Source organism: Cryptomeria japonica, chromosome 3, assembly GCF_030272615.1.
Source record: "Cryptomeria japonica chromosome 3, Sugi_1.0, whole genome shotgun sequence".
Taxonomy (NCBI): Eukaryota; Viridiplantae; Streptophyta; class Pinopsida; order Cupressales; family Cupressaceae; genus Cryptomeria; species Cryptomeria japonica.
The window spans coordinates 250501395-250526746 of NC_081407.1; the positions used below are offsets into that span (position 1 = coordinate 250501395).

At 36.3% G+C, this 25352-nt stretch overlaps 1 protein-coding gene across 1 annotated transcript in view; it reads right to left on the reverse strand.

The window, feature by feature from the left end:
• Nucleotides 1-13485: 13485 nt before the first annotated feature.
• LOC131037197 (ATP synthase subunit gamma, mitochondrial) overlaps nucleotides 13486-25352 on the reverse strand; it is a 42975-nt gene continuing 31108 nt past the window's right edge. The window contains exons 6-9 of the mRNA XM_057969265.2: nucleotides 24448-24570; nucleotides 24202-24321; nucleotides 14118-14239; nucleotides 13486-13982 (exon numbers count right to left, since the gene is read on the reverse strand). Of these exons, the coding sequence (XP_057825248.1) occupies nucleotides 13907-13982; nucleotides 14118-14239; nucleotides 24202-24321; nucleotides 24448-24570 (441 nt within the window). The 3' untranslated portion in view covers nucleotides 13486-13906. The remainder of the gene's footprint in view (nucleotides 13983-14117; nucleotides 14240-24201; nucleotides 24322-24447; nucleotides 24571-25352) is intronic.

Sequence of the window (25352 nt, forward strand, 5' to 3'; positions counted from 1 at the left end):
CTAGTTGTCTTTGTCTTCTTCCTCATTTGCCTAGCCTTCTTAGGCTGTTCTTTAGATTCTGTGTCCTCTGAGTCCGATGTGTTGCCTTTTGTCTTCCGCTTCCTCTCAAATACCTTGGCGGGTGCAACTTTCAGTTTCTTCTTTGTCGGTGACCGCTTGGTCACTTTAGGATTTGTTGAAGTAACTAGTGTCGATACAAATGGCACTACCTTTCCCTTCTTTACTGAAGGTTCTTCAACTAGTGTAACCCTTTCCAGATAGGTGTCGGTTCTCTTCTTCTTAGGATCAAGAGGCGAGGCAAGTAGGGTAGAAGCATACCCGTCTAGCATGTCATACATTACCTCATATCCCATGGGTTCCACTTCTTCTTTTCTAGGCTCAACCACCTTCATTATGCATGCATCTACTCTGATGATAAAGCAGATGTCCTTTTCATACGTCTTGACAATATCACCAGATATTCTCACCCTCTGGCTCATCTTGCGTCTGAACTCATCAAAGTATTTGTTCAGGACTTCAGGATAACCGGTTCCTACCGCTTGTAGACTCTCTCTAATTTGTTTGGTAACCGGTTGGTCATCAAACCATTGTATATCACCTACTCCTGGAAAATAGCCTTCAAAGTAGAAAAACAATCCTACTAGCAGTTGTCCAAATTTAAATCTCAAGGCATTGTCCTGTTTAATTGACTTCAGGTTCACCAGAAGTTGTCTTTGCATACAGGTCCATAAATCAAACGAGGCATCTTCCATGATCATCCTATAGGCGACATTTATCGTTGCAGCAGAGACAGAGTTAATTCTGCTAGCATAGAACGTCCGATAACCTATTACCATACAAGCATATTTGACCAGATCGTCCTTGATGGTATTGACGGTCATTCCCTGTTGGTTGCTCACAAAACCAATGAGCTTGGTCATTTCGGTCTTGATGACCTTCCTTAGGGCTGGCACTTCTCCAACGTTATAAAAACCAGTGACGGCATGAATCGCTTTCAGTGTGATGTCATGTGTCTACTCTAAATACATTTTGTCACCATGCACTCTTCTTAGAATGATGCGGATGTGATCTTCTGTGAAATCTTCAACAAAATACACCGCATTGTGAAGTTTCTTTCTTTCCAGAATGTTGTATTTTGGTTTAATCTTCTTGTCCTTCCCACAGAATAAGCTTAACTAAGAATGGATCACTAGAGATCCTAGGTCTTCAATTTTACAATCAATATAATTTGAAATACCTTCCTCAACTATAACACCAGCGGGTGTTTGGGATAGGGCATTATATTTTGCCTTCCATTGGATGAAATCTACTGAATCAACGGGTGTACTAGAACTAGAGTGCGATGCAGAAGCCATGATAAACAGAGAAACTCAAAAAATACCTTTGTAAGTCGAGATTTAGGGCTTGCAAATTCCACTTCGCCACACACTACTTCAGTTGCTGGATCACCGCTTTGTGTTCTTCACTTGACCGATTGATATTATCTTCTGATTCTTCTTCAAGGTTTTTGAAATCTCGCTGGATTGCAAGACAAATCGCCTTTTGTCGCTCTGCACTTGAAAACTTCTTCGCTCGCAAATGATAAGTGAAAATGACTTGAAAATCCCTTTTAAACGAATTCTTCACCTATCATAATAAATGCTTCATCATTAGGGCGTAAACCCTAATTTGCCTTTTAGCATTTCTGATCTTCTGCCAATTGATAGGTATCTCATACTGGTTAAGGTCTTTTACCAGTGTAAACCAGGGGTTCGAAACATTTCACCGATTTGTTTCCCCCTAAGCTTTTCTGTAGCTTAGTTTGCCGGTTCAGAGATTTCCACACTAGGTGTAGAAACCGGTTCTTCTTGAGACACTTCTTCTGGCTTCTTTTTCTAGGTTTTCTTCATATCCGCTTGAACAATTTCAACATCAATCTTTCCTTCCGGAGTGATTGGTATATCATCTGATATATTCTTTCTTGTTCTGCAGAATCTTGTTGTATGATCCAATTTGTTGCAATGATAGAAAACCATTCCAGGTGCTCTCCAAGGTCCTTTATTCATGTTTTCATTCTTCCTTCTGCATTTTGCAGCAGTGTGACCACTACCATGACAAATCAAACAGGTTTCTCTCCATCCAGTTGCCGCTTGATAGCCACCGCTTCCTGACTGATGATTACAGGTACTAAACCGATTTGGATTCCGGTTCACAGAGGATTCAGGAAAAACTCCTTGATTCCTTTGAGGATACCTTCCGATGTTGTGCGTGACAGACCTGCATTCAAATTCTTTATGCCCAAACTTGTTGCATGCATAACAATTTCCCTTGAATCTATTAGATCTAGGCTTATTGTTTAGAAAGTAAGGAAAGTTATTGTAAGCCTTGTTTCTACATACATTAGCAGTGTGTCCTTCCTTGAGACAATTAAAGCAAACAGGCTTGAACTTTTGCTTACCTTTATTCTTTGATGTCGGTTGCTTCTTTGGTGCTACATCTTTTGCTCCAGAGGTCTCACCTTCCTCATACCCAGAGAAACCAAGTCCATTAGTATTCTTTACCAGTTTAGCTGATTCAAGCTTTTGCTCTAACTTAGCAGCACTCTGATTCAATTTGGCAAGTATCTCCTTTGATTTAGTGAGTTCCTTGGTAATAGCAGCATTGGACTCCTTCAAAGTTGCATTCTCAGAAATAGCCATGTTTAGTTCACCTTGCATTTCCTCTTTTTCCACTTTACTCTCTTGGAGATGAGCGGTAAGTGCACTGATTTCTTGCTTCAGTTTGGAGATCTCATGATCTTTTTCTTTTGTCAGATCTAAAGCTTTTCTCCGGTTCTCAAGCTCTTGACACATCCTGATAGTTAGTCCTTCAAGTTCCCTTCTTAGGTTAGCATTAGATTTATTCAGTTTTTCAACTTCTTCAACTAGGGATTCCATGTTTGCTTCTTCAGAAGAATTATTTTCAGTAAGCTCCATCAATTTCTCAGCATGCTCTCTTCTCTTTGCTAGAGAGGTTTTATATTTGACTTTGAGTTCATCATAGGCTTGCTCAGTCTGAGTGAGCCAATGAATAAGTTCCTTCACGGTATATTCCCCCATATCTCCTTCCAAGTGGTTAAACTTATAGAAAGGTTGGCTCTGATACCAATTGATGAATACTAAGAGGGGGGGTGAATTAGTATACCAAAAATTACTAAATTTAAACACTTAAACAGTTTAGCAGTAAACCGGTATAACAATTTTACTAACAAACAGGTTAACACAAATGCAAACCAAACAGCAAATAAGGCATTCACCCCCAGAAGCACAATCACCATAACACAATAGATTTTGATGTGGAAACTCAAATGGGAAAAACCACAGTTAGATGAAACTCACAAGTAACTATCTACAGAATAGTAACCAGACCAGTTAAGGTCACACCGGTTAAGGTCATACAATGTTATTTACCAAAACAGATCCTGTTAGGAATCTCAATCTCTGTTAGGAGATAAGTCCGATTAAAGACTACCTTGTGAGAGGATTTCAGATCCACAATTGTGAACCACCTTGTTAGAGGATTTACAAAGGCTTTGTCAGGCCTACCCGGTTAAGGGTTTCAGACTTGCCGAAGATGTGAGTAATCAACAAGTGAGTGATCTAAATACTAGCATAGTATGCTTGGTTAGATCCTTGATAGCTCATTGTTAATGCATTACTTCAGTCTTCAAAATCTCCACACTCTGTTTCTTCACACAGACCTAATCTTCTACTGTGATTGCACATGCAAAAACAAACTCATCAACCACACAAAACCCTAACTACTCTCTCTACCAAAACCCTAGACATGATGTCCTTAAAAAGGAATCTGATTTCATGTCGGTCCAATAGTATTACATTGCAAGTTCCTAGGTTCAGTGCATCTAGACACATTTGGTAACACGGCACAGAATCACCACCAAAGTCTCAGTGGATGATAACTCATCACAAAAAATATTACCGGTTGGTAACTCATCACAGAGTAATACCGGTTCATACATTTACATATTATCGGTTCATATATTTTACCGATTACCAGTTCACACATTTTACCAATTACCGGTTTGCCAAAATGAAGACAGTGAAAATGATAACTATCGCTTTAGTTCCTTCGTTCCGCTTGAGATCCTCGAACTGCTTGAGGTCTACATACCGCTTGGGTCTTTTTGCCGCTTGAAATCAATAAACACTTTCTGCAAAACACCGATAGTCTAAAAACTATAATACATAATACCGGTTTGGAACAAATACCGGTTGAGCATAACTCGTACATACAAAAAGTGATCTCAAAGCAAGTGTGTGTCCATCAATGACAATCACAACAACATCATCAAAAATGCCAACAGTAGGTAGAGAAGAGAGAGGAGATGCAAAGTAGAAGGGGGAGAGACAGGTTTAGAGATTGGGGAGAGAGGAGGGAATGATATAGAAATATGGGGGGAGAAAGAGAGGGAGAGTGATAGGAAGATAGGTTTAGAGATCGAGGGAGACAAAGAAAGTGAAATAGAGATATAGAAAGAATGATAATAGTAGCTTATAAGTGATTACTAAAATTTGACTAAATTTGAGAAATTATAAGATCTAGAGCTTGGGGAGGGAGGAGAGAGTGAGATAGAGAGAGGTAGAGATGGAGGAGAAGGAGAGAGATGGGAAAATAGATAAGTCTAGAACTTAGGGGAAACAAAGAGCATGAGATAGAGAGATAGCAAGAAAATGATGATAGAAGCCTACTAATTATTGAAATTTGACCAAGTCTGAAAAATTATAAGATCTCCTAAAATCTAAAATCTACATTAGGACTCCTAGAGATCTGAAACCACTCTCAAACATCCTGACAATATATACTATAAGTTATATTTTATGTATATATCCTAATGAAAAAACTAAGGGAATGCTAAAGGAAGTGTCATCTAAGTTCATGTTCCTTGTCTAACTTAATGTAAGCATAACACGTACACATTTTTCTTGCTAAATTAACCTATACACGTTTTTATTTTTAAAAACACGGTCGCATTTTTATTTTTTTTAAACATAATCGTGTTTTTGTTTTTAAAAACTCGTACGAGTTTTTAATTTAAATATTTTGTACACTCTATGTCTTGTACTTAGGCTTGGATAGAAAGGTTGAGGCTTGGGAGCCTTATTTCCCTCCTTTTTACATGTTTTCTTCTTTCAATATGATTTCTCAACTTCATCGTCATCAAGTTTACACGTTATCAAGTGGGTATTTCTAAAATTGCTACCATAATTTCACCCATCTTCTAAGTTTTCCAACTATATTTTTTTTTTTAATTTAACAACGTTAACATAATAATCTTCAATTTCTTTTACCAATGTCTCCAAAGTTCTCAGAGATAGACATGAACAATTTTTTTAATAGCTTTAAAACAACTTGTCCAAAATTGGAATAAATTATATGTTATTGTTCTACAATTCATTATTTACACTTTTTTAAAAATGATTTTTTTTATTTTTTTGGTCCAAGTTATGTGACATGCATGAACAGGAACCTAATTTTCAGGATGCGCCCACTTTGAAAAATCATAAAAAAAAAACTCGACAAAAAATTACAAAAAAACACACTACTTCCAGTACTCAATCTTAACTATCTTTCTACCAAAGGGTTTTTCAAACTACTAAATTTAACTATAAAATTTTTTATGTACACATCAAACACTGTTATGTTTTGCTGGAAAAAACAAGAACACTTTTGTGTGCACGAAAGATTTGACCCCCTTAATCTTATCCAATTTTTAAAAAAATTAGTAGTTTTGAAACTAGATTCAGATTAATACAATCTTTGTTCTTTGGGTATCTTCATATTTTGAGTGGATGATTCTCAAATTGATCCTCCAAGTTCAAGTTTAGCTGATTTTAGAAAAAGGGTGTCCACTTATATCCCCCTTTTTGCACACAATCTTGGTGCACTTACCCATAGAATTCAAGGGACATCTTGTCCTTTGACTTAGAGCGTTCACACAATTGCATAGTCAAAATTCAAGGGACGTCTTGTCCTTTGACTTAAAGTGTTCACACAATTGCATAATCAACCCTTCCTAGGTTAGGAACGCTTTGTCCTAGGCTAGAACCATCCCATCCTTTGACCAAAGCTACCCATCCTAAGCTAGGAACATCCCAACCTTTGACCAAGGACATTTTGTCCTTTGACTACGATGCTCTATGATTAGAACGATCTCTCCTAGCAAGGCAAGTTCGCCTTAGGATGAAGAAAGATGATGTTGCCTTGAATTTCAAAATGATGCAATTCATTGAATAGGTGCAACCATCAAGAGATGTGGCTAACTTTAGAACACGTGCAAGGGGAAGTATTCATTTGGATTAATTTGTTTTGATTGATGCAGGAATAGATGGTGTCACTTCAAGACTAAACCATCACAGCTAGGCACACGCATTTAAAATGTGAATTGCAACGATCAAGATCAACTTAAGGAGGAAACCATGAAGCATTTAATGAAATTCATTGCATTCGGGCATAGCATTCAATTTGATCAGCATAAAGTTGTACCACATTTAATTAAAAGTTCTTTTCATGATTTGGGCTAGGCGTTTGCATTTAACGATTGAGATACAAAATTCGAAGTTGCTTTGTTATGATTTGATTGAGCCTTATTAACAAGAAATTTAATATAGAAGACCAATTTTTTCGAGGCACCAAGATTTTGAAATGGATACTTTCATTTAAAATTTGAAAATGATAAACATAAAACATTAAATGAATGCAATCAGATTGATCTCTTGCCTTAATTACCAGATATTAAATGAAAGTTAGTTCGCGCCTATGATGAGTTATCATTACTATAACTTGTGTTGATCATTTCATTTGATTAACACTATGTTGATATTCTCATTGCCTTTGCAACGATTCAACATGCACCAACGAATTGAATCCCAACGATTTCTATTTTGATCAAATCAAATTGTCATTGAACCACAATCAACAACGATTTTGATTATAGCCAACGAATTTGTCACCGGAGATGGTGACTTTTGATTGAGCGAATCATACCAACACTCACACCAGTTCAAGTTTGGAGTGCGATCTTGGTCCAAGCTGCGCCAAACATACAGTCTCACAACGAACCCACTAAAAATGCGATTTTGACTTGGAATGGAGCGAATTTGATCAAAGTGTTGAACTAAATTAACGCCTAGAGCGAATTGATAACTCCAGTAAGCGAATTTGTCATTAGGCACAGCAACATTGCAACTGTCAAACACCAATGAATTCGATCAGTATCAGCAGGTGGATATTTGTGAAGTCTTGAGAGAGGACAATTTGTCTGAGACAATTGATTACCAATTCATTTTGATTAGTTTGCAGGTCTGAGACAAATCAGATTTGTCACATCAGACCTTATTCTAGTGCTGGTATATCTTGTCATTTGTCAATTTCAATCATAGATGACTATCTCAAGGAATTTTTATCATCTTTTGAGCATTTACAAGGACTTTTTGTTAACGTAGATGATCATAATTCATGATTACGGGTTAGAATTGCCACCCTAGGGTTGTGAACCTTAGGCATAGATCATTAAGTTTTGTTTGCAAATAAAATATAATTTACAAGACTAATTTGAACATCTATCACAGGTAGAAGATGGTTGGAGCACCATTGACCCTCATCAAGCATTCAAGGGAAAAATTTCACAATCTTGAATTTCTTCGAAAATCCAAAATCATTGCCAATATAGCTAGACAAAAGGATGAAAGCTCAAGAACAGAAGTGATCAAGACAAGAGATAGTTTCAAAAGAGTTAATCAAAGTTAGAATATCAACATGAGCAAAGTCATCATCACATCAAGAGCTTGGAAATGTTGAGTATCAAAAGATATGCCCCAATCATCTGCAACTTGTGACGAGTTACAAAGATCGAGCAAGCTGAGGTGGCACCCAGTCATCATTTAACCAATTGTATCATTTCAAGCCAAGGTGTCCAAATTCAATGTACCTAACTCATCTACAAAAAAGATAACTACCACATGGGCACAAAGTTCAATGTACCTACTGTCATCATCTATTGGTTGAATTTTCTAGGAAGGACATGTGTCCCATCAAATGTAATTTTATAATTCGTCAAGCATTAAATGCTTTGCAATGGATGTAGCGAACCCTAATTAGGGTTTCTATCTTGTAATATTGGCCATTAATTGTGAATCAATCTGAGCCATTCAATTGTAATGAGAGCACTATATAAGCCCCCACTTCTTCATTTGTAAAGGTTAATAGTGAATAGAAAGTCAGTAGTTAGATAGCAAATAATTAGAGTAGAGTAGGAAGAGAAGGCAAAGATTGTTGCCAAGACATTGTTGCAAAAAGCATGTAAACTTCATTGAAGATATGGTGAATTCTATGTGTTGATTCGACAATTTGCATGGTCTCTACTTCTTGTTTGTTTTCATGTTGTTTAGATGAATAGAAGGATTGTGTATGATGAATGATGAAATTTGTATATCCATACTACTAACACCTTGTTGATGGTAAAGTGCCCTGCATAGTCAACTGGATCCATCTCAATCAAATTTAACTTCAATTGTCACTTCATTGATATGCATCATAAAGCTATCCTTAGAAGATCACACTAGCCTTGTGGAGATGTTCACCACATGTCGAAGCAAGACTAAGTTGAGTTTCATCAAAGATTACCCATTGTTCTCATATTCCTAGAGTTAGATTAGCTTCCTTTTTTTTCAAATCATATAAAATCTCATGTTTTAGCGACATTCAAAGCATTCAAGGCATTCAACGTAAGTCCATCTTGTGATTCCAACATTACCACATCATATACAACTGAGTCTATCCAAGAGCACGTCAAGACCTGACATTCAAGAACTTTGAAGTCGTCTCACTCGATCACGCAGCTTAGCATTATGGAGTCTTTGTTCAACAGAGGATAGAATACTTGGTATTTTATTTTGTGTTGCATAGTGCGTAAAAACACCATCAACATCATCCATCATCCAACTTCCTTCCATCTTCCTTCTTACCTTCACCTACCTTCCCCTTCACCTTCCACTACCCACTTAAACCTCCCACATCCTTCATCACCTTCAACCCCCAATATCCCTCTCCACTTCACCTCCCAACATCTCTGACTATGTTCGGTAAATGTTTTGTTGATAGTCTCTGACTATGTAAAGGGTTGACGCCCCAATTAACATTGTTTTTTTAATCAAAAACATCTTCCTTTACCTTCCTTTCATTTTCACCTCCCAATTTCCCTTCCACTTCATCATCCTTTACCCCTTATACCTCCTAACTGTAGCGTTCATCTCTTATACCTCCCAACTTCCCTTCCTTACATCCTTCATCTTTACCATCCCAAACCCCTATCTTATCCATCCCAAACCCTCATCCTATCCCAAGGCATATCCCTTATCCCTCCAAATCCCCGACATATCCTCCTTACCTTTGAGCCTTCATATCTCCTTTATCATGGCATCCCTTATAACTCTCTCACCGCAGCATATCCTAACCCACATCCCTTAACCCCTTCCCCCAACATCATATCCTTCACAACCCCTTCCATCGCGGCATCCCTACACAACATCTCTTACACCCCCTTCCACGCGGCACATCTCTCCTTCACATCCCGCACCCCTTTCTCCCTCACAACATGTCTTTGACCCACATCCTTGACCACCCTTCTCCCGCAGCATATCACCCTTTCACATCCCCGCATTCCTTCCCATCATGGCACCCCTTCCAACTCACATCCCTCTCAAGCCTTTAACTGCAGCATATGCCTAAGTCCTCCAAATCCATGATAGGCATGAAAGAGAAGTGTGGCACCAGCTAAGATGAGAAAGCCGACTCAAGCAAAAGACATTCTATTTGAAACAAGACCATTGAAAATTTAAAAAAAATTAATAAATAAAAATGTTGCTAAAATCAAGTCGTCCTCCCCCCTTCACATTGGAGTTTGAAATTCAAAGGTCATTAAATAGAAAAAGGAAATCACAAGATCAAATCAGCCTAAGGCAAGGATAATTAAATTCATATAGCTGACTTGCATCAATATAAAACTTGTTTCAAATCTGACTTATATTGCAAATAAACTCCGATTTGATAGAAGGTTGCAAAGTCGGATAGGGTGGAAAGGTGTGCCTTTTCAACTTGCATTTATATAAAAAGGTAATTGCAACCATTTTAAACATTCAAAGTGCAAGAAATCAGACCTTTTGAAGACAATATTTACATTTTTTCAGAATTACAAGCAAACAGATGGACAGAAATTGAACCAGACCTGAGTTCTTATTTCATACTTAACGGTTTAAGATGTATGATTTGCTATGTGTTCTTTTCTTTTGTTCATTTCATGATGTTTTAATTCAGTATCTGTTTGTTTGTAGGTCTAAGACAAGAAGTGAAACATCAAACTCAAGCAGCATTGGGGAATTTACCATTGCAAATGAGGATTGTGGATTGATGAACAAGTGATAGAGAAAGATATCCCATAACTACAAACATACAAGGAAGTTGCTCAAAGGGGAAGATTTAACAAGATTATACAAGGGGAAGAAGATTGCTCCACATAACGAACACTCCAACATTCATCAAGTACTCATGATAAGGAAGGAATTTTACAAGTATCTTGGATTTCCGATCATTGCCATTATAGTAAGAAAATAATCCAACACAAAAGAATGGATGAAGATGAACAGGTCAAGCAAGATTATGCGATTTGGGAATATCCCCCTCCATCATTTCATACATCAAATGCTCGAAAATGTTGGAGTATCAAGAGATATACCTCCATCACAAACTCTTCCTTGTGATGAGTTACAGGAGAAGCAGATAGCTAAGGTGGCACCTAGTCATCACCTATCCACTCAAGTTCTTCCAAGTCAAAACGTCCAAATTCAATGCACTTGACTCATCCAACAAGGAGGATAACTACGGAATGTTGAGGCACGAAGTCCAATGTACCTAACCTCATCACTCATTGGTCAATCATTCAAAGGACATGTCTTAAAAATGTAATTTTATCATTGGTCAAGCATTAAATGCTATGTAATGGGTGTAACAAACCCTAATTAGGGTTTCTATCTTTCAATCTTGGCCATTGATATGGATTCGATCTAGGCCCTTCATTGCAACAAAGAGCATTATAAAAGGCTTCTCTCTCAAATTTGTAAAGGTTAATAGTTAATAGTTTAATAGCGAGTTAATAAGCATTAGATAGCAAGCGGATAGTTAAAAGTAGAATAGGAAGAGAAGCCAAAAATTGTTGCCAAGCTTGTAAATAAACATCATTTTCATTGAAGATATGGTGGAATGTGTTGTTTCTGGAATGTGTTGTTTCTACATAATCGCATGGTTTCTTGTTGGATCCTCATGTTAGATGATGATAATTAAATGGATGTAAGATCTTTGGGCATGATTGATGGTGATGCTCTTATTTTCATACTACTAGTATTTCATTGATTGTGAAGTATCTTGCGTAGTCAACTGAACTCGTTTATCCAAGCTTAACTTCAATTGCTACTTCTTCATCGATATGCATCATCTTGATGGTGTCTATGTTCGTGGTGGTGATTTGAACATTATATGCTTATCTTAGGAGATGTTCGTGGTGGTGATTTGAACATTATATGCTTACCTTAGGAGATTGCACTAAACTTTGTGGAGTTGTTGCTTTGCTTCAAATCACCACCACAAACATAGACACCATCAAGATGATGCATATCAATGAAGAAGTAGCAATTGAAATTAAGCTTGGATAAACGAATTCAGTTGCCAAAGCAAAGTATAATTGAATTTCACCAAAGATTGTCCATTGCTCTTGCATTCTTAGGAGTGGATTAGATCTCTCTCAAACCCTATCTTTTTTTCCTTTTTTTTCTAATCAAGTTAATTTCCACATTCCAGTGACATTCAAGATTCAAACATAAGTCCACCTTGTGATTATCAGCAAATCACATCACAACCATTGAGCTATCTACACATCAAGGCCTGACTAAAAACCTTGGAGCCATTTCGGTTGATCATATAATTTAGCATTCAAGGAAATTTTGATCAAGAGGATAGAGTGCCTTTGGTATTTTATTTTGTGTTTGAGGTGCATAAAAAACACAACAACAGGTTGAAATTTCAATTTGAAACAAAATAATAGCAAAAGAAAACAAAAAACACAGGCACATACCTTTTTAGAGAGTTGGATTCCATCCTAGTTGGGGGCTAAATGTAGACCAATAGGGAATCCTTTTCCATATTTTACAGCTTCAAGTTGATGTCTTCATCATGAATAACTCATTAAAGAGCACTCAACATTTTACGAATTGAATGATACCAAATTAGCTAATGTTTGGACATTGGGAAAAGAAAAAAGACATCTTGCATTTGCTTTTCTACAACTCTCACTTCAGGTTAAAAGCCAAACATTTCCAGGTCAAAACCAAAAATCTAACATAAGGTTTCAATCTATGTTACCCCAAGTTTCCGGGACGGGGGGACGGGGGGACGAGTTTCTGGGACGGCAAATTTTTTTCCCAAATTTGGGGACGGGGGGGACGGCAAAGGGGACGGCTGTATAAAAAATAGGGAAAATTTAAAATATATAGGAAAATTCTAAATGTTCATATGAAAACATGGATAAAGCATGCATCTATACATTATATTCATATGAAAACATGGATATAGCATGTGTATGATACTATGAAAACATTTTAGAATGCAAACATCGAACATACAACATTATCAATAGACTCAATACTCAATATGCACTCATAATTCAGAATTTCAATTCATTCACATTGTCAATATGCATATCATAATAGATATTAAAGAAATAAAATACATAATGGAGCCTAATCAGACTCGGAGGTTAAATTTTCACTACTTCCATCAGCGCAGTTCCCCCCTATATTTTTCGACAGGGGTTTGGGGGCAGCGCCCCCAACTTGGGGTCAAGGGGCATTACCCCTTGCGGGGTCAAGGGGCAGCGAGGCCAAAAATACTTTTATTATTTTATATAGGCATCGGGTGTTATTTTTCTATTGGCAAAAAACCCTTCATGAGATATTTCACTCCCTCAATTACGCAAAAAACATCATTAAAAAAAATTGAAAATACGACATTTTTTATTTTAATATTTTTCCCTAGCCCTAGATGTGGGGGACGTCTGGCCGTCCCCGGGACGGCTGGGACGTCCCCAATCCGTCCCCAGCCGTCCCCGGGACGTACGGACGTCCCCCACAGCTAGGGAAGCCGTCCCCCCGTTTCGGGGACGTCCCCTCAAAATTTTGACAATTTGGGGACGAGGGGGGGACGTCCCCTGGCCGTCCCCAAGTCCCCGAAACGTCCCCGGGACTGGGACGGGGGTTTTCAGGTAGGGGACGCGTCCCCGGGTTTCGTAGGTTTCAATATGTTCTCTTGTTCAAATATGAGATATCTTACTCTAGAGAGTGATCCACGACAAAAAGTTCACAAGAGAAAATTTATCATAAATATACACAACGGGAGGAATGATGACTCAATCTGAATTTCATTCATTTCCATAGTATTTTGAAACCTAGATTCATTTTTCTCAGAATCCAGTCATAAATTTGCCTTTCACAGAGAACAATCACAACATTAATAAAAAGGGAAACAAAAGCACGATTAACAAATTAAATGATGATGGCTAATTGTGCTAGTTTTGCAGATGTGCATAAGCACAAAGGAATGCAAATCGCATCCATGGGCAAAATTTGGTTATGTATATAATGCCTTGAAAATACTTATTCCAGCCACACTTCGGGTAATGAAACTAAAACAATTTATTTCCTGTGAGGTAAGATTTGCCCCTCACGAATGTTCAAACATACAACCCATCACCCAACCAGATTAGAATGTATGTAGGAGACAAATCAAACATAAAAACGTAATCCTGAGAACAAAACAAAGATAATCAAGCTTTAGCCTGTAAAGCTGAAGCACCAGAAATAATCTCTATCAACTCTGTTGTAATTGAAGCTTGTCGAGACCTGCATAGTAAATAAAAGTATTTGTAAGAACAAGAGAACAGCCAATCAAAAACATTAAAATATGAACTTAAAACATATAGAAACTCATATTGTCGAAATCAAAAGAATCCCACTACTGTAGATTTGATGGCATACCTATTATAAGACAGAGTTAGCTTATCAAGCATTTCCCCAGCATTTCTGCTGGAGCTATCCATGGCAGACATTCTGGCCCCTTGTTCACTACAGGCATTTTCCAAACAAGCATTGAACAATGCCTGCACATAAAGTTGAATGTGTTTTAGAACATCAAATAATTAAATTTTGGTGAAGTTGCATGCTTTGCTGCATGATTAGAGAGGATGCCAGTTGTCACTTAGAAAATATACTTTATATACCCCAAAAGTCACAAATAGATCCTATATTTCAGAATCTCACTTAAAACTAAGAAAAAAAATTGGTACATCCAAATGCAATGAATGAATTCTACTTGCTAATATTGGTGAGGCTTCTAAAATAAAGACATATAAAAGAGAGGTAAGACTATTTACATCAAACATACCATGATCCTCCAGGATACCATTATATTACAGAGCCTCAAATATAAAAGCTGAATTCAAAATATTTGAGTTTGTTGAAATTTTCCCTTCTCTAAACAATGTTGGGAATGGGTGTTGTCAAAACTGGTCTGGATTGGTCCCGATCAAAATGATTTTCTAGATTTCATCTCAAGTTGGCCGATTCTGAAAAGGAAATCTCTATGGGCAAAATCTGGTTAGCCACACCTTCTCTAGTAATGTGGCAAATATGGAAAGAAAGGAATAGGCGAACTTTTACTAACACAAGCATTGGGGTTGACAGTGTAATCAGAATAATCATAGAGAGTATCTACGAAACTGTTAATGTTAAATGTTTTATAAAGGCAAATACGTCCTTCACAAACTAGGATGAAGAAATACAGAAAAGGTGGCAGGAGCTAAAAAGACCAAGAGGAGTAATACAGGGTACGAAGCATTCCAGATCGGAAGCAGTGTGGAAAAGACCAAAGCTGGGTAGGTGGAAGATCAATTTCGACGGAGCATCCAAAGGTAATCCAGGCCCGGCTGGAGCAAGATGCTTGATTAGAGATGGTGAAGGTGACCTAATCTGTGCTATCTCTAGGAAAATAGGGCTGACCACAAACAACAAAGCGGAAATGGAGGCCTTCACTATGGGGCTTCATCTTTGCATCACAAAAGGGATTGATAATATAGATATTGAAGGTGATTTAATGATTTGCATTCAAGCAGTGACGAAGAATCAAATTCAAAATTGGAAACTAAAAGGATGGGTCAGGAAGATTGAGATTTATTAAAAAAGATCAATAATTATGATATCTCCCACGTCTTTAGAGAAGAAAACAAGGCAGCCGACACAGTAGCAAACAAAGGGGTATCACAAGATATAACAGAATTTTTAAGCAATTCTCCAATGTGCTGGGAAGGACTAGAGGAAATCATAAATCAAGAAAAATTACTTAAAGAATAAAACATTCAAGGTTGTATCATTACACACTCTAAGTAAGTGAGACAGCCAAAAAAGGTTCACTAGACATCTTGATTAACACTGTAATAGGATTGGATTGTTTGACTCTCGAACACCTCTCGAAAAAGATGGCAAGATCAAGTTAAGTGTAATGTCCCCACTTTAGCAGTTGACCAAGCATATGTGCGTTAGCCTAGCTCTACATGGTCCCGAGGGCTAACGAAGGGTTTAAAGGGATCCTGGAGTGTTTTGGCCTAGTCATTTCCAGTTCAAGCCAAAACGGAGTTGATTTACTTAATTTCAGGCATACTTACTATTTTTACTAAGTCAACAGGACACAACGGAGGCTAGTTTTGGTGATTGGATTCGATACTCCTTGGCGAGAGCTTTCTGACGAGTAATCAGTCGCGCTATTCGGAGTCCGATTGCTAGTATATTTTAATGCCTGAAGTGTTATTAAAGTAACATTTAATTTAATTGTAAAATATTAAAGTGTTACTTTAATATTTTTATGGGGATGTGTGCAAATCAAAGGGGCATCCAAGGGAGACATAAGTGAATACTTTAATATGTTTTATATTGCACATGTTTTATCCCACATTGCTTGAGTGAGTTGGGTCGACCCTTGGAGAAAGAATAAAAGGAAGCTTTTGTGACTTCATTCAGCATGTTGAATATGAGAAGAAATTGATGTGTGAGTTGCAGATCCGTTCTTGGCATTAGAGGACGTCTATCCTCTCGTGTGACATTCTAGACGTCATTCCCTTGGGGTTTGGCCTTTGGAATCCATTGCTTTCAGCTTCATTAATAGGCAGATTGGGTGCATTCTGGGTGCATTTCCAGCTACAGGCAGCAACACTATTTGGGTGTATTTCCAGCTACGGGCCGCAACACTATTCACGCCAACACTATTCACGTGGCACTATTCACGCGGCACTATTCATGTCATTGTAGCAGCAAGATTGGAAAACATTTGATGGAGCATTATTGCTGGAGTATTTAGTGAGTTGAAAAAATCTGCCATGTATTTGATTAATTCTGAAAATAATATCATATCAGCAGTAGTTCAATTTCCAGTTGCATATTATTGTAGTTTCATTCTTGTTCATATTCTGTGATTTCAATTCCATGTAAAACAAACCAACATTTCATTTCTGGAGCCATAAGGGAATTTAAAACATTAAACGGAGAAATAAGGAGTTGGATGCAAACTGTTTGATAAAATTCCTAGCAGCAGTTGGTATGGTTTTGGGCATTCCGGGGTGTCCATTACATTAAATGCAAGGAGAACACTGGAATATCTTTGAACAGATTAACATCCGTATAAAGAATATGCTTTTGACAAACTCTCGAATGTAGTACATCACATGTCTGACTGATCAATAAAATGTTGAACTAAAAGGATAACACCTCCCAAAGGACATGCATGCCCTGTGAAAGCTAAATCAAGACAAAGCACTTAAGGATTCGGCCAAAATATTCCTTTATAAGACAAAGCACTTAAGGATTCAAACAAAAGAATAAGGGACAATGGAGATCAAGTTTGTTGGTGTATTTGGATAGAGAATACGATATGATTCTGAAAAGTCTCATACCATTTCCAATAACCTGGCACTCACCGGTTATTTGTCAATGTGTATGACCGTTCGTCAAGCAAAAAAGAACGGTTGGTGAGGCTCAGCTACAATCATTATGCAAGGCTGTGTATCAAATATCAAATACCAATGAAGGCTGCGGATTATATTGTAGGAATTATTGTACTCTAGTGAATTTATTATAGTAAGGGACTCAAGGACGAAGAGATAAGGATGAAGATCCCGAGATCACAGAAAAACGTTGCCCGAGGGGTGATCATACACTGATGAAATCTGGCCTTGAGATATAATGAGATTTCATGTCACATCAAAACTGGGTGATCTGGCAATCATCCTTGATATTTTGAGTCCATGCCTGGAATGAAAAATATGTAAAGGGGGTGGGCATTCTGGTTAACATTAACTGTCATAAAACTTCCAATCAAAAAACAATGGCAGTGTTATTTGGAGTTAAATGCAGGTGCACTGAGGAGGCTCCGGAGGAGCATATCACTCACCTGTTTTGACGTGGTTCTGAAAAAGAGCAAACGGCAGTCATCAAGGTCTTGGGCCATGATTTTTGGCTTGGAGGCTACATCCATGATGGGGAAATTTGTGCCAGACTTTTCTCCATGACAGTGCAGGTCGTGGGTTATACACTTTGGGGGATTCGTATTGCCCCAAGGATTGTCTAAGCAAATTGTGTTGACCAAGTTTGTGAGGCAATAGACAAACTGCCAACGGTACCGGCTTCAAAGGTGATTCTAGGGATTATAGATCCGGAGGACAAGAAGACCAAGTTAAACAACACCTGGAATCTGTATAAGAAAGGTGTAGACAAGAAATAGAATTTGAATAAGTTAAGTCCTTCATGAATGATAACAGTGACCCCTTACCTCAAGACGTAGTGAGTAGGTTGGTAGAAATTGGGTCTGGAATAGGCAAGTTTTTGAGGTCTGCGAGTTTTTACGACTTTAACTCGTAGCAAAAACTCGGCTAGACTAAAAAAAGAGGCCCAAAAATGTGAAAAAATTATCAATTTTTGTTTTTTCCAGTCACTTTCATTCTCTTCATCAGAATATACACATGAAATATAACATTTAAGTATAAGTGGCATTTCAATGTCTTTTTCCTTTCTTATACTTTATAACACCCGACACCTTTATAAAATATCTTGACCCCGCAAGGGGCAATGCCCCTTGATCCCAACTTGGGGGTGCTGCCCCCAAACCCCCGTCGAAAAATATAGGGGGAAACTGCGCTGATGGAAGTAGGGTAAATTTAACCTCCGAGTCTGATTAGGCTCTCTATATAACAACATAATTAGCATTGAAGAAATCCTGGTATTATACATCTCTACCCCTCTTTTTCTCACCCTCAAACCCCGGTGAGGGGTGCTACTTTCAACCTAATTTTAATTTGCAGATGCTTGGTGGCAAAGTTGGGGTGGAAATACCCCAAATCTCAAAAAATTTGCCCTCAGAATCTTATGTCAACCTTGTAGTTCATCCAGTTGTGAGCACAAGTAGAGCTTGTTTGAAGCCATCGACATGAAGAGGAGGAGCTAGCTAGCTCAAAAACACCTCAATGACCTCGTCTTTGTGCAATATAATCTTCGATTGCGCGTAAGGAAGGTAGAGGAAGTAGCAGGTGGTCCACTTGACTTGGATGATATAGATCCTTACAGTGATTGGACATCACAGGAGCAGCCCCCATTGTTTTCTGAGGATGACAACACTGATTTGGAGAGGCAAGCTATGGAGGAGGAGGGGGGTGGATTTGGTTTCACGTTGGATGACATTGAGGAGGAAGAGGATGAGGATGAGGAGTCATTGCCAGTGCCACAAGCAGGTGGAGACATAGCCTCATCCAAGATGGAGGATGAGCCAGCCATACCGAGCGAGGAGGCACAGTCACACCCACTACAGACTTCTAGGACTAGACCCTCTAGTTTTACCTCTCCCCTAGTTTTAGCTAGAGCTGGGAAGAGGAAGTTGTAATTGTAATTTGTAATGATGTATTTACTTTTGGTTTTACAAAAACTATTTACTATTTTGCTTCCAGCCATCAGCATTCCTCATGAGGATGCGATTTTGTAGACACTTTGCATTTAAATATATCTAGAATCCGCTTGTTTCTTTTGTGTTATCATTTATTGACTCATTGGATGCATCTTCTCATTAAATTTTGCAAAAAAATGCATTTTTTATTAAAATTAAGCGTGTTTTTACGTTGCCGAGTTTTTCGCCGAGTTTTTGCCGAGTTTTTTTCTCAGGGGCTTGGCGAGTCGAACCGAGTCGCGAGTAGTCCAACTATGATCTCTACCATTGAACCCTATTCATGCTATGTAATTTTCTTTTCTTAAGTTTAATGAAAGGGAGCTACCCCCTACGGTAGCAACTTATCTTAAAATAAAATAAAATAAAAAATGTATATTATTATTAGGAAATATATTATGTGCATAAATTTCTAGAAAAACTGTTTATGTTTTTAGATTGACGTTTCAGATTGCACCCAGCAAGCCATCATCAAGAAGAGGAAAAGTGAAAAAATGGATTGCAAACAAAGACTAAATAAAAGGGTTGGGAACACGAGGAACATGTGGAAGGTTGAAGGAAAAGGGCCAAAATAATAAATAAAAATGTGCACATGCCATAAATAATAATAAGTATATTAATTTTCTTTATATATATATATATATATAAAGAGAATGAAAATGCAATTAGGAAATACACCTATCAATAACAAAAAGAAGTAACCCAAGATCTATACAAACAAAACACCATAAGAAACCATATAATACAAGAAGCAATATAATAGACATACAAATAGTACATATAGAATATAACAAAAATATACATAATGGAAAGCAAAAAGAATAACAAAACAAGAATATTGAAAAGCAAATCTATTATAATATATAGTACAAAATGACAATAATACATAAAACAAAACAAAAATACAGAACAAAGGGAACTATAGACCCAACACAATAAATAAGAAATAAAGAAATAAAGCAAGAAAACAAAGAATGAAAGCCTAGTATATTATATAAGATAAAATAAAAATAATAAAAAACAAAAATAGAGAAAAGGAACAATAACATCTCTAAACCTATAATACTAAAAAAACATGAAATTATTGAAAAAAGAAGAAAACCAAAATAAAGAAAAAGAAAAGCAATAAGAAAATAAAAACAGAAAAAAGAACAACAAATTACATGAAACACAACACATAATGAAAATTAGAACACATCAAAAACTGGAAAGAATTAATACAAGAAATATGAAGAAATAAATTAAAAACACAGAGGATAAATTATGTATTATAATAAATAGACAAATAGTACAATTATTAAGTAACGAAAATATACATTATAGAATACAATGAAAAAACATAATGTATGCACAAGCTAAAATGAAATGTATACAGAAAAGGAAAAATAAATAAAGAAAAAAAAACCTCACAAATTATAAAAGATAATTGACATAAGATTAAAAAAAAAATAAGCAAGCTAAGCAAGGAAAAACATCAGACTAGGAAGATTCAATAAAACAAATAAGGAAATGAAAAGGGAAGGGAAAAAAGGAAAATAAACAAAAAGAAAGGAAGGAAGAAATTGCTGGAAAAGGCCCAATGTTAAGAAGGTACAAAGGGAGGACAGAGGGCAGAGGATAGAAAGGTAGGAACCCTAAAAACAAGAAAGTCTATAATAGGAAAGCAAGGAAAGAAGAAAACAAGGGATCGAGAATGATGCTAGGTGGTATGGAGGGAGAAAAACAAAGGTAACCAAGCAAGGCTAAGTTGCCAACCTTCATCACGGTTAAGATTGGAGGGGTCACGTTTAATGAGAATGGCTTCTTGGAATTTCCTCTTGAAGAAATTGTCCTCTTTGACTAAAACTTGGGTGATTTTAAGACAAATGTGATGCTTGGAGTGAAAGGAGTGCTCAACTAGGGCAGAATTGGCCGCACAATTGTGTCTAATGTCTGCACTGTGTTCTTTATTCCAGGTGCTTATGGCTCTGCCCATTTCTCCGAATGCCACAAGAACAAGTGACCTTATAAACCCCTGAATTAGAGGTGGCATGAGTGGGGTCTTTGGTAGAAGGGATGCACATTTTATGCACATGACTACATGGACTGTGGAAAGCTCATGCCTAATATAATTATATCAGTATTAATAAATAATATATTATAATTTAATTAATAATCATATCATATCATATCATGTTATATAATTGTATTATACTATAATTATATAATTCAAAATTATAATAATTATATTATCAATATATTATAATTATTATATATTATATTATTATTATATTATAATAATACAATTATAATACAATAATATAAGAATTATATCATATTAATATATTATAATTATTCTTATATATATTTAATATTTTGATAAAACGCACTAGACGTGAATAATATTCTTATATTATTATTACTATTCTATTATTATTGTGTTATAGTTTATATATAAATTAAAAAAAATTGAAGTGAATAAAATAAGCTTCTACTATGCCATTGTCGAAACTTGCAGATGTTTAGATTCGTGAGCTTGCACTTGCATGGCAATCAATCACATGATTGGATATTTAGGCTTTTGGAGACTCATATTCTTGCTTTAGACAATTAAGCATTGAAGTCAAAGAATTTATTTGTCCATCCCATGCACCAATCTAAATATACCTTGAAATTTTAAGTTCTAATTCTTGAATGGATGAATCTAGTACATCCACCATATGGAACACATGGAGAATCCCTGCCAAAAATCACAAAAAATCCACACTGAAAATCACGCAAAAAAACACTATTGGTAATCGCAAGAAGAAAACCCTCCAAGAATTCATGATTAAACTCGAAAAAACCAGCAGAAATCAGAGAAAATGGGTCAAACTCAGTAGTCAACGACATTTTATAAAAAAATTGTGCTCCTTTCAAGGAAAAGATAAAGAATTTTGCCAATTTGCCATTAATCACAATTTTCCTGATTATGCTTCTATGCATAGTGCAGCTTAAGGGAGTGTCGTTGGTGCTGCTTGTGGTTCTAATCAAACTGATTTATGATGATGATACTGTTCTGATTTATTATTAAACAGTCAGTATTGAAATACCAATTGTTGATTGCATTTTGTGGTTAAAACTTAATATGTATATTTGTACAAATTATCGCCATTTTTCTTATATTCTATATATTTTGGTATAAACATACCCAAGTCATACTGAGCCTGGGATTAAAAAAATCAACAACATTACAAACTGATAATTTAGGTAAAGGGTGAAGATTGGACGTGCAGTATTGAAATACCAAACAGTCAGTATTGAAATACCAATTGTTGATTGCATTTTGTGGTTAAAACTTAATATGTATATTTGTACAAATTATCGCCATTTTTCTTATATTCTATATATTTTGGTATAAACATACCCAAGTCATACTGAGCCTGGGATTAAAAAAATCAACACCATTACAAACTGATAATTTAGGTAAAGGGTGAAGATTGGACGTGCCTTGAGAGATCATGATGGATAAAAAGTAAAAAACTCTTCTTATTCCTTCTCTTTTCCACCCTTTTCTCATACTTTTTCCTTGCTGCAAAAGAAAAATCAAAAGGACTTGAGGTTTAGGGCCCTTTAGGTGGGGAGCCCTTTCGAATATGTTTTTCCCCCTCACTTTTTGAGTTTCTTGTTTTTGTCCCAAAAAAAAACAAAGCATGACAACACTGAGAAAGTCTTGATGTCCCTGGTATTGTTGAAGTATGCCTTGACACCCCTGGAACTATAGGTCACCCCCACAGCATTTCTAAAATGGGAGACGTCCCCACTTTTTTTCTTTGTTTGCAGGGATGGGAAGGAATACCTTTACCCTCATTCCCACAGTGTTCTTGATGTTCAGGGGAGCTCCAAAACATAGGGGATGCAATCCTATGGTATGCAAGATAATGGTAATTAATAACAATGGAGAATGCCAATCTTATTTTGGAAGTATAACATAGATTACAAACCACTAGGGCATTTTGTGAACCATGAGCCTATGGTTAATATCTTGTCTCAATTGGATGTCTCTTTTCCTGCCAAGATGATCTCCATTGTTTTGTCACTTTACGTATAGGTAAAAATCCAACTAAATGAGAACCAATACACATACCACAATAACACAGAGATTGATTATGGTCATTCCCTTCTCCAAACACAATCCTGAGGCTAGCCTAATCCAAATCAAAATAATTTCTTCCCATGAGTCTGGAAGCCTTTAAAATCATGTGCCTCACCATGCTTCTTATCAGCGTCTCGAGTAGGAAAATCTAAATAATATCACTCACACTCATGATTTGTACAAGCAACTATCACCTTTGGTTTCTTCACAGAAACATAAATAAAAATTATGCAATAAACAGATAACCATAAGTTACCATACACATCAAGCACTTGATATGTGTCGAATGTAAAAACTTCTCCTGTTAGTAATTATCGAAATGAAACTGTAAAAAGAGCTTATGAAAGCAATACTATTTGACATAAAATAACAAAACAAAAAAGGAAGAAGACAACAAAAAGGATATTTATCCAGAGATACTAACTGCATAAAAAACGCATTCAATTTAAAGCAAAGCTTCCATAACATTTAACCAGAGATACTAACTGCATAAAAAATGCATTCAATTTAAAGCAAAGCATCTATAATAAAAATTTCCATCAGTGAACTCTCCAATGGGGAAACCCAATCGGCTACCAAAAATAAAAGTTTTACATGTTGGTCAAACTTTTCTGTGATAGTACAAAATAATGAAACTGCAATTATTTTTATTTCCTAGACCTTGTCTCTTCAATTAACAGATAACCACGAGATACTACATACACCAAGCACTTGATGCATGTGGAATGTAAAGACACTTCTCTTGTTAGTTATTACTAATTATTAAAATGAAACTGAGAAAAGAGTTTATGTAAGCACTACTATATGACAGAAAACAAAACAATAAAGGAAGAAGACAATGAAAAGTATAGTTAACCTACTAAGATCAACTATTGGCAACATCCAATGAGAACATTCTCAATTTTGGAATAACTATATTATTTTTAACTTCAAGAGAAAAATGCAAAGTTATAGTGCACCAGATTACATACACAGACAAAGTGAAATTCAGTGAGATTCTGTAGCACTTCTCCTTTTGTTTCAGCTCCTTCAATCTCATAAGAGTCCAGTTCGCCAAGCTTTCCTCCCATTTCAGATTCCTTTTCCACGACCTAAACCAACCTCAGTATCTTAGTAAATCATTCAACAAATATGCCAAAGAATGCCCACTAAGACACATGGATATCTCAGCTGACTTTCAAGTTTTCATAATTACGAACACAAAAATGAATCCTTACCTCCGGAGATAACACAGTTGACATTGTTGGCATAAATGAGACAATAGACTGGAATTTGTTGAAACAAACCCTTATGGCATCATACTCCACATTCTTCAGAATCTCATCCACAATCATAGAGACCTAACAAAATGATACCATGGTCAACCATCCAATGATTCATGCAAAGGAAAAACTCCCCATATGCTAGAGGTAATATACTAATTAGAAGAATCTATTCTAGTGTTGGATTTACACATGATTGCATGCATAAAATGGTTAAATGGTGTGTATAAAGACTACCATACATGGTAAAATATGACAATTGTAATCAATCTAAGAAGTTAGATATCTTATCAAAATACTAAGTGATCATTACAGGAGCAAAAAATAATTGGCAAAATTCATGTCAAGAAATTTTTAAGCATTTGATATGAATATATATACATGTATGTGCGCACGCGCGCACACACACACGTGTGTGTGTACAAAAACATATATGTATATATCGAATGGTTAAAAATATACTTGACATGAATTTTGCACATATTTATATATATGTATATGCATACATATATGTGTATATATATGTACACATGTATGTACACACACAATACATGTGTATGTAAGTATACATGTATATGTATATATGTAGATGTATGTGTCTATATGTATGTATATGTATGTATGTATATGATCTGGGAGTTTGAGGAGGTGGTAATCTAGGAAATCATAAATTCAGCTCATGAGCTACATCTTTATGAAAGTTCAATACAGCTTGACGGAGTTCTACATGGTGTATGGTTTGTTTTCAAAGACAAGTTTCTGAAGAATGACACACTTATGGTTCTGGGTTTTTAGTTAGTTTTGTTATGCTTTCAGTGGAGTAAGCCTTAAGGTAGGGTATTAGGATAATATTAATTTTT